General features: G+C 40.0%; 1 protein-coding gene across 1 annotated transcript in view; it reads right to left on the reverse strand.

The window, feature by feature from the left end:
- The window catches only part of LOC119352712 (meiosis-specific protein PAIR3-like), a 7,279-nt gene extending 1,881 nt beyond the window's left edge, over positions 1-5,398 (reverse strand). Inside the window, exons 1-8 of the mRNA XM_037619286.1 lie at positions 5,111-5,398; positions 4,161-4,238; positions 2,136-4,046; positions 1,867-2,014; positions 811-951; positions 672-735; positions 445-594; positions 248-306 (exon numbers count right to left, since the gene is read on the reverse strand). Coding sequence (XP_037475183.1) covers positions 248-306; positions 445-594; positions 672-735; positions 811-951; positions 1,867-2,014; positions 2,136-4,046; positions 4,161-4,193 — 2,506 coding nt within the window. The 5' untranslated portion in view covers positions 4,194-4,238; positions 5,111-5,398. The remainder of the gene's footprint in view (positions 1-247; positions 307-444; positions 595-671; positions 736-810; positions 952-1,866; positions 2,015-2,135; positions 4,047-4,160; positions 4,239-5,110) is intronic.
- Positions 5,399-10,920: the final 5,522 nt, after the last annotated feature.

The following is a 10,920-nucleotide window of genomic DNA, read 5'->3' on the forward strand; positions in this document are numbered from 1 at the left end:
CAGGAATCCAATCATGTGTCTAACCTTATTTGCCTATATGACTACTCTACTACTTATTGAAGTAGTACGTTGCCTGAGCTGAATAATCCAAATAGGTGAAGTACTAGTGGCACAATGGATCAAAACAGCAGTACATCACATCTATATAGATACTGCTTTCTGAACAGTATCTGACAAATGGGTCTCATTGTCAGAAAACTCATGATTCATAATATTAATTTCTGCAGTGACACAATATAGACTGTACCTTCAAATGTTGAGTTTAGTCGCTTCCTTTTAGATTTTCCTGCATTGACCAGCTTATTCCTGAAAGTACAGTTGAATGCGTCAAAAAATAGCTGCACCTCAATATATATGATACTTCTATAACAAGGCTATATATACAATTAGGTGTGCATATGCAGATAAGATGTAGTTTCTTGGTAACACCAGCAAAGATCTTACACATCATCCTGCATCTGCACCTCAACTCCCTCCAGGTGCTGGCGAATTATCTCTCCAGTACCTGCCAGTATCTCAGAACTTCTATTTCTTGTTTCAGACTTGATCTTGGTTTGAAACCTTCCCAGCACCAGCAGTAACTCATCAAAAGCCCTGGTTACAATCAAGAAATGAAATTGGACCAACCAACAAGATCAGATTTGTATTTCTTTATACAACCTAAAACGGACCTATTCAGGTAGTCATCTGGGCATTGCACTGGTTCTTTGTCTGACATCATAGTTTCTTGTGTTCCTGAAAGAATTAGTAATGACATATTAGTTCTGAACTGGAACTGTTAAATCAACGCAAGAAGGAAATCAACTTTACCAGAAGTGGCAAAAGGAACAGGCGAAGGTAACCGCCGTTTGCCTCTTTTACCCTCTTTTAGATGTGATTTCTTATCCTGATTTTCTGTTGGAGATTTATCAGGGCTGTCTACATCTGAAAGCCATTTGCGAGTTTTATATCCTGCACATGGAGAACCAGTTACAAATAAGTAACACATCACAGGTAAACAATTTTTGGATATATGACAATGTAATTTATACATCTCCAACAGCATGAGGGAAAAGCTTGGCTCACACTATTAATTTTCCAGAACTAAAGTGGTCAAAATACTAAACTTAAAGCACTTAGCAAAACACACTAATGAAACGCATTTAAAGTAGCATGCATGCACATGACAGGATATGCCACATGTTGCTTCTATTCCATTGGAATGGCTTCTCATGAGCAAGCACTTCATACAATAGTTAAGAGTGAGTGTACCATCTTAGCATACCAGCAATCATGGCAGTACTTTGGAGAGCCCTAACCTTAAAGCCACAGCAGGATTATTGGAGTGTCTGGCACTGATAATGATTGATCAATGACTGCTATGAAAATTCTGTGGAAATAGAGCTGATGCAATAGTAGGACTATTGGACATAGTTAAAAAAAGGCGCGCCTAGGCTCTATTCGATAGCAAAATGTTTAGCACATAATTGTGCTTAAGCGTACACTTTGGTTAGAAAAGCGCAAGGCGGTGGCGAAATGCACAATTAACACCTAACTTTCTTTTTCACTTTGCTATTGGATGCTCTGACCCCCAATGTTTTTTTTGAGGAAAAGGGCAGAAGCTCTGCCAATAGTGTTTAACTGGTAATGGACGCATAGAGAAACAATCGATCTATATATGTAAATACATAGAGAAGAATGTGTTCTACATGAGTACTGTCCTCATGCAGAACAAAATGGGTAGTACTCTGTAAACTAACACTGTCACCTTCAGTTCTACAAATGTGGCTATAAATCTGAAAGGAACAAAACATACTCTAGGAAGCTATTGTTTTGCCTGTATAAAGTATAAATGTGTATTGAAAGTTGCAAAGTTGATATTCTGACCTTTCCCAAAACTTGGAATAGAAGTTTGAGCCATTTCATCTTCAGTTGGCAAAATGGGTGAAAGATATGGTTGTTTTTTGTTCTCTCTTTCTTCTGAAGAATTGGGAGATTCACTTTTAGGTAACTCATAGGTTTTATCCATCCCGTCCTGGATATGAGCAGTACATGAATGAGTGACAAACAGATAGGAGTTACTCTGTTGTTACATGAGTATAGACAAAACAAATTTACTATGGCTGTGAAATGATTCAAAGATGTGGAAAGCCTACCGATGGCTCAGACCCTGGATCAGAAGCAAAGGAACTTGATCTTGACCTGTTCACACTTTTTGGATACTTGGGGCTGTATGTGTCATCATGTAGCACTTTGCTTCTATTGTGGTAGCCATTTACATTAGTTGCAAAAGTAGGACTTGCAAACTCATCTCCCATGTCTCTGAATCTGGCTGCCAATGGACTGGCAAACTTCTCTCCCAGTTTACCATTTATCTGGGGGCTTGCCTCATTGTCCCATGGGTACTTTTTCGCTTCAGGAGATGGACTAGCAGCACCAGATGGTTTGCCATTTATCTGGGGACTTGTCTCATTGTCCCATGGGTACTTTTTCGCTTCAGGTGATGGACTAGCAGCACCAGATGGTTTTCCATTTATCTGGGGACTTGCCTCATTGTCCCACGGGTACATTTTTGGTTCAGGTGATGGACTAGCAGCCCCAGATGGTTTACCATTTATCTGGGGACTTGCCTCATTGCATGGGTACATTTTCGGTTCAGGTGATGGACTAGCAGCGCCAGATGGTGGCAAGTTAAATGTATTTCCCACTGGTTTATGTGCCTGAGGGCTTCTGTCTGAAGCTTTGCTCAAATTAGAATTCTCCTTCCGGTGCAGCAATGAAGAATAATTTTCCTTGCTCTTTGATGAAATATTCTGCGAAGAGAGCTTATCTTCACCCTCATTCAGTGTCGTGGGCAGCAACTTCTCTGACAAATGCATCTTCTGAAGCCCAACTTTAGCCCCATTCAGCCGTCTCTCCCTTGTAGGGCTTCTAGAACGGCTCTCAGCAGTTTTTCCAGTTCGGGACAACGAAGAAAAGGAGGTGGTTTTCTCTCCCTTATTCTCCGATGCTGCATTTCTAGAAGATAGCTGTCCTTCCCTAGCATCCTGTGTGATCTTGTCAAAAATCTTGTCAGAACAATGGACCTTCTTAAGCTCTACTTTAGCCTTCCTATTTGAGCTTCTAAGATTTCTCAAGCAGCGAGAGTTACCATTTGCAGATTTCCCCATGGTTTTGGGTGTGCATTTCTCATCAAAAACAAACACACTGTCCAGTGTTTTCTGCTTGGGTGCAGAACGTGAAGTAGACAATGGTCTCTTTGCACTCTGGCTCTTATCCTGCTTCTTGGAGGCTGCTGGTGCTTTCGTGCGACTCAAGGTGCGAGTAACGGGCCTCACTTCAACTACTTGTGGAGTATCAGAATCTGACTCAATTGGATCAGAGGATGGTTTGCTCTTTGCATAGGTAGCTGTTTGACAGTTGAGAAGATCAGGTGTCTTGATAATATCAGGAAAACGTGACGTGTAAACCTTCTTGATCCCTGGAGATGGTCCATTGGCGGTTAGACTTTTAGGTTGGTCCGGTCTCTCAATGTCTTCAGGGTTTGGTGAAGCAACAGCCTGCTTGGTTTGTGATGTGCCAAGGATCCCCCACAGCTTCATCCTGAGCACTTCGCTGTTGGGTTTGGTCTTATCTGCAGATTCCACTTGGCGCTTTCCTTGTGAATTCACGACAGATGTCTTCTGCAGTTGGTCAAGCTGGCTGCCTTGTTCTTTTCTTGTTCCAAAGGAAAAGGTTCCAGTTTGCTCACGTGCATGGTCATCAGGTTGTGACAGAGAAACCTTAACATGGGCGGCTTCAGGTGCCTCTGCAGCAGATCCTCCATGGTTTGCAGCTTCTTGTGAGACCCGGAGTGAAGCATTATTCGCTTTCGGGGGTCTCGATCTTCCATCAGTTCTCTGAGACAGGTTCCTCTCGAATGCAGGAGCAGCAGCAGCAGCAGCAGCAACATCTCTGCTTCTTGATACAGAATCTGACCTTGGATGAGGTATGCCAATTGATACCTTAGGAAATTTACCAGATGGATACTGGTTGCTGGCCAAACTCCAGTGATCACTTGATGTAGCCTAGAAACATCATAAAGCATGAGTTGTTAAAATAGCACTAGTGTGAAAGAACAGCTAAACCTGAAACAGGAAGCACATCCTACAATTTAGCACAGGAAGGAAGTTGCTACTCACTTTCTGGATATTCGGCAGCTTGATCTCCGTCATTGCAGCTTCTGGGGTAATAATAGACCAAATTAACTAGAGTTGAAGCTGGTAAACAGGAGAACAAGAGCATTAGGTAAGGTTCCACCAATGTTAAAGCATCTTTTATTTAGGATCAAATTAAGCTCCACAGAGATGTATAAATACAATATATATGAGACACTAAAACATGCCTGAGAGAGACTAAGACCAGATTCAGAAATGAACAGTAACACAGAAGACAGAATTATGCAAGATACTCTTGTCAAGTGTAACTAATGCCAGGTCTGAATTGGTATATATGCAGCAGTAATTAAAATGAGTCAAATGGAACAGGCTGCTAGCTAGCTGAGAGTAAGAGCATACCAACCAGATCAGATTTAGCCTAGTCTGAGAAATACTAGTAGCTAGGACTAGCCCCTTGTAAGCATATTTGAATTAATGAAAGATTAGAAGTAGCAGGTGCAATGCAACTGTATCATATACATTGGGTTAAACGTGGTCTCAGCATTCAGAGATGGTCTTCCACAAGCAATACACACAGCTCAGGTCGTCAGATAACTTAACTCGGGAAAATGCTGGGACAAAGCAATACTAGTGACACATTTGCAAGACTTGCAGCAGCTAACCTAACCTAACCGCGTGTACAGAAGCAATCCAACAAAGAGATCCACGGAAGATCAGGTCTCAGGCGCTTGACTGACGGCGACCAACTGAATGGAACCGAGCAAACCACGGCCCAATCAGACGACGCGAGCAAAACAAATTCGCAACAACAAGCAAGCGTGCGACGCGATCGGAGCACGTAGATCAGGAAATCCACGGGCGCGCGCCTGATCCCAACCCCTACATAAACCCTAACGAAACCTTGCGCGCGGGAGACCAAGGCGCACGAACCGGGCCAACCCAATCCAGCCCACGGGGGAGTCTGAAATCGGTACCTGAGGCCTGAGAGTCCCTGGTGGCGACGTCCGGTCCGCGCGCGGAGACCGGGGACGGCGCTCCCTGGCTCCCGCGGCGGTGCGCGGTGGGCTCGTGCGGCGCTCGGCGGGGAGGCGGGGGGCTCGATCCGGGTCTGGACGGGCGGCTGGTCGCGCCGGCGGCTGGCCGGCCGGTGGTGGCGGTAGCGGAGGTCGGCGGAGGCTAGGGTTTCGTGGAGAATTGAGGACGGAAGAGGGAATTCAAAATCGAGGTCGCAGCGAAGGAGAGGGGAGACGAAGGCAGGGGACGACTGATCCCATTTCTTGGATAGCCCGCATCAGTGCAGTGGTTCGACTTGTATCCTCCACACACTCCCGGCCCATGGGCCCAACGGGTGAGCCCCACACTTACAAGGCCCAAGGCCCACGCAACACAGGGCACACCGGCCCATTCGTATCTCACTGCCGCTGGCTGTCTTTTCAGATGGGCGACTTCAGTTGCAGCCTCGATACCAAAGTCTCTGGAGAATTTCTTGTAACGGAGATTGATACCAAGAAGAAGGTGTTTTCAAGGGATTTCATTATAATCCTTAGTCATAGGAGTTATTTTACATTTTCTTGGATCTTTAATCCAAGTCAGCGTACCTGTAATTGTTATGAGTATATGAATAAAATTACACATGTTTCTCAAAATAAATAAATTGAAAGGTTTGTCAGCTCTGAACCCCTTTCAGGGTAGCAGTGATGACAGCAGCCGGATTGTCTCTTAGTTTTTCCAAGTAGCAGATTCTGCAGGTAAACTAGACCAATGGGTGAGAGCTTGTAATAAGGATCCATTGCGTTTCTTGATCAGCCTTCTCTCCGAAACTTCTTCTGGAATGACATTGTGTATGCCTAACAATGGTGCCTCAGTCGCATTAGTGAGTACTAGACTGTGGTTTGAAACATGAGTGTTACATTGAGAAACATGGCACACGGGGTGAACCAGGCTTTTAGCCGGTAACGCCAGTCGATAAGGAGCTAGACCAATTCTTTCCAGAATGGTAAAGGGTCTAAAGAGCTTCATGGAGAGATTTGGAAAAAGGTTTGTCCACATAAGTCTCTCCATAGAATTGAAGTTTTAGATATAGTGAATCTCCCACAACAAACTCTCTGAATGTTCTATTCTTATCAACATCAAATTTCAACAAACTCTCTTGGAGACAATTATCCAACTCGGCATGTGCATTGTGGAGGGGTTGTGGCAGTTCCCAAAATGGACTCATGCCCATAGATGGCTTCAAAGGAGTACACCCCGGTGAAGAATGAAAGGTTGTATTGTACGCGAATTCTGCTTAGAGTAACCATTGAGCCCACTGTTTGGGAGTGCCATGTACATCACGCCTCAAATACATTTGCAAACATTGGTTAACTCTATCATTCTAACCATCTGTTTGACGATGATAAGCAGTAAACATGTAAAGCTTGGTGACCCACAGTTCGAATGATTTCCTCCAAAATTGCTAGTAAATATTTTGTCTCTATCTGAGGTAATTGTATGGCATACCATGTAACTTGACAATGGTCGATAAAAAAGGAATGTGATATATGTGCAACACTAAAGGGGTATTTCAAGGGTATAAAGGGACTCTACTTGGTATATATTTGTCCACCAAAACAAGTATAGAAAAATAGTCAGCAGACTCAGGCAACCCTTTGATAAAATCTATAGAAACCACTTCCCATGTCATTTGGGAATAGGTTGAGGATACAACAATCCAGGATACTTACAATGTTCATGTTTTGGTTGTTGAAAAATATAACACTATTGAACAAAGTTATTAAAAATTAATTGTAGTTTTAATCCCCGCCCACTGAAAATGCCTCGCCCACTTTTGTAAGTCACTTGTCTTCTAGAAAATGCCTCCCCCCACTTGAGATGAATTTAATGCGTCAATGATTTTTGTCTGAAGGCCGGGATTTACATCTACCAAACTCCAGCCTAGATTTTTCAAAAGGCCATTTTCCAAAGAATATTCAGACTCTTCATCAGGGTTCATTGCAAGTTTATGAAGCTAATGACGATCATGGGTGTCAATCTCATAATAGTTCATAATTTTGTTCTATCCAAACTGGTTGAGTTGAAGAAACTGTTGGTAAAGCAAACACATGCCCCACTCTAGAAAGGGCATATGTTGCCTTATTTTTAGAATCTTCTGTATACTGAAAAGTGAACTACAAGCCCACTAATTTTCGCATGGCCTCTTTTTAAATCAATAATTAATTCTTGACTCCCCGGCTAATAAAGGCTTTGTGACATGTTTTTATAACAAAAGGACCTCTAAGGCCTATCCACTACCACAGTAATGGCCATAACCTCCTTTTCATAAATGCTCACTTTCTGATTAGATGGATTTCCTTCTTGGCTGAGCACTGCTCCAATGCCAGTATCATAGGCATTTTTTTCAATACAACAATGTTTGCTAAAGTCAGGGAGGACCATTACTGGAGTTGTTGCCCTGGCTTGTTTCAATTGCTCGAAAGCTATTTGAGATATAGGATACCACATAAAGGCTTTCTTCTTCAAACTTTTGCATAGAGTCTCCACTCTTGAATTGCTACATTAAGAACCCTACATACATGTTTCGTGCCAATGCATCTGATGCATTCCTATGCACACTACTCTGTTAGAATGTTGTGAGAGATAGTTGCTCTATCGTCCAGTGTCTCTCTAACGATAAGTTTTTGTGATTTATGTTTACTACAAGCTGCAAACCGGCATATGCAACACGCATAACGTGTATCGTACCTACAAATATCTCTCATTGTGGTTCTATTATCTTCCAAGGGCATGGTAGGTTCCCATTTTGTATGTACATACTTTATCATTAGCACAACAACTTTATTTTGCATGTGATGTGCCACAACTTGTGTACATAAAGTTGTAATAATAACAGACAAACGGATCAAAGATGTCTAACCTTCTTTGAGTATGACCGTACATATACATTTGCCTCGGAACATATTAACATAATTTATTGAGGTGTTCGACAACCATTCAACCCAATTAAGTCTAGGGGATCATATCCCCCTTTTATCCTAAAGACCGACTAAAATTTGTACTAAGAAATAAAACAAAAGCAATACCAAATGATGGCCAAATATGTCTTGTAACTTCCATTGGTGCTTTATATAGTTTAGATCCTGGTTTAATGTGCCAACAATTTATTCATTGCCTAGTCCCATGTTTGTTTTCCCTTTGAAACCTAGTCATTTTTTGTTTTCACCGTCTATTCTTCTTCATCAGTTTGCGTCACTACTTCGGATGGCCTCCCTGTTGGACACCTTATAGTTTTGGAGGAGTATGCTTCTTTCCCATTAGCCTTCATGCTTTTCTTCTTGATTTTTTGGTCCTCGTCTGGTGAATCTAAGTCTGTAGAGGTGTTGTTGCCCCCATCTATATCAAATAAAACAGAAGTTATTATGAAAGAAATACAAATACGATCCTTATACTAGCTCCATGTATTATAGCCTTGTGCATTCTACAATTTTGCAAAGAAATCCTAACTATTTTCGTTATGTTTTAAGCTTTTCGGAAAAGAGTACAAGCAATGTGTATTAGGGGCGGAGGAGAAATATTTCATATATCTTAATATGTTCTTTAAAGTTTTACATATGCACCAATATGATTTTCAAGAAAACCTACATAATTTTTGACTACTCAAAACTAATTACAGAATTGCTTGCAAATATACTTGAATGTTGATGTGCAAAAGTGACAAATCAATAGAAAGATCCATGTTTGATTCAGTTGTTAGTGTTCATTTTCTAAATCTCATATAAATATAAACTATGTATATCATACATTTATTCAGTTATATAAATCAAAGTATCTTGAAAGCTTTCCAAAGCTCGGGAAAATTGCGTATAAAGTCATTAAGCAACTTGAAAAAGGCTCTAATTTACTTGTAGCTTTCTAACTAATGGACCTCCTAAGATAGAAAAAGAGAAACAAATGTAAACACTCTCAGGTAAACCAATCTCACACAAAACAGAGGAGTGCAAATAAGCAGACAACAAAAATGAAGTACCCACAAGATTGTGTAGTAGTATGAATGAGTATTTGTTTTCGTCATTTATCTACTTGTGCACCAACATATTTTATACTAGCGCATGCTATTTCTATTTCTCATCAATAATAGTGTAAAGTATTTATAGTAACTTGACTAGATTGGATGGCAGAACCTAAAGGAAAAAAATATGCGAAACACATGCATGTATATATAAATACCATAGCAATGATGAGAGAAGGAACTTACAAACACTAAAATTTCGCTCATTGAGATTTATATTTTCCCCAATTTTTAATCTTCTAGGCATCGTTGGACTTGGTTGAAATGTATTAGTCATCACTTTTTCATAAGCCTTTTGCGTAAACTCTCATGCTGCAAAAAGAAACAATTAAAAATAAATACCAAATATCCATAAACATAATTTACTGACATATTAGAATTTTGGAAGTTTGATAATGTTAATGCAATCCATTTGTTGATAAAGCTAACAATTCTAATAGTTGGACATATTTTCAGCAAATTATATATGATATACACAATATCATAACACAAACTACATAAAAAGTATATGTTTTAAGAGTTGGGCTATTTTCAGCCACCACTTTAAGATATCAAGTTGGCATGTGTTATGATGGGTCTTATAACAAGTTAGTAAGCTCTACAAAGTTGCCTAAAACAATTGACACACTAGTGAAAGAAACCGAAAAATCATAATTTCCATGTATGGTCTAACGTACAGGTAGACCAAAGTTATGCCTTTGTTTTTGCAAAAAATGTGTTTCTCATGTACATAACAAGAAAAATAGTTCAGTGTGTACTCAAAAAATAGAGGAAGATTAAGTTGCGCACACTTGGAAACAATAAAAACACTATTATATTGCAACCTATGATATTTCTTTAACAGAAAACAGTAAGGTATACCCAAAGATACAACAAAACCAAAATGTTCCATTTTTGGTGTGGTTATGAACCAAAACCTATGATACACCTTATTGCCTAATAGGTTGATAGATAATTGCAGAATTAGTCGAGGGATGCACGCATTTATATGATGTGGCGACAACTCTGAAATACAAGATTGTAAAACAAAGAAAAAAAAATGCAAGGACGATCATCTGGATATAGCACATGCGTAGCATATGAAAACTACACTAATCGCACATTAATCTTGCACGAATAAATAAAAATGTGAAATTAGAGTGATCACATAATTTCGTACATAATGAGAGGTAGAAGGGTGGAATCCGCAAGAATTATGTAGCATTATCACTATGACCCTCCTTCAATGACATGAATCAAGTAAAGAACCTACAATCCTACTTAAGCTAGTTTAACGGGTCTAATTATTTCAAGAATAACACAAAATCAAATCATATGGAAACTAAGTCAAAAAATATTCCACTTACAAATTTTAGGATGCCTTATTATTTTCACATAAAGTGGAGAATTTTGAACAATTAGAATGGCAGTTTATAAAAAGATATAAATTCGATTTTAAAGAGTATAAATGCTAGTGGTAATACCAATGTATGTTCTTCTAAGACAAGTGAAGTTCTTAGAATGACACATTAATTTTGAGAAAATGAAATGATGTACGACAATTACTCATAATACACAATCTTGAAATGCTTAGTTACCAGATCAACAGACTTCTCAAAATTGTACAATTCATCTACACTTGTTCTTTGAACAAATGCTCGTTTTGTAAGTTTTCCCGTTTGAACGTAGTGAAGTGCAGACTTCAATGTCCTGAATGCATAATGGCTAAGAGGGTCCGTG

The sequence above is a fragment of the Triticum dicoccoides genome, chromosome 2A (genome assembly GCF_002162155.2).
Source record: "Triticum dicoccoides isolate Atlit2015 ecotype Zavitan chromosome 2A, WEW_v2.0, whole genome shotgun sequence".
NCBI classification, from domain to species: domain Eukaryota; kingdom Viridiplantae; phylum Streptophyta; class Magnoliopsida; order Poales; family Poaceae; genus Triticum; species Triticum dicoccoides.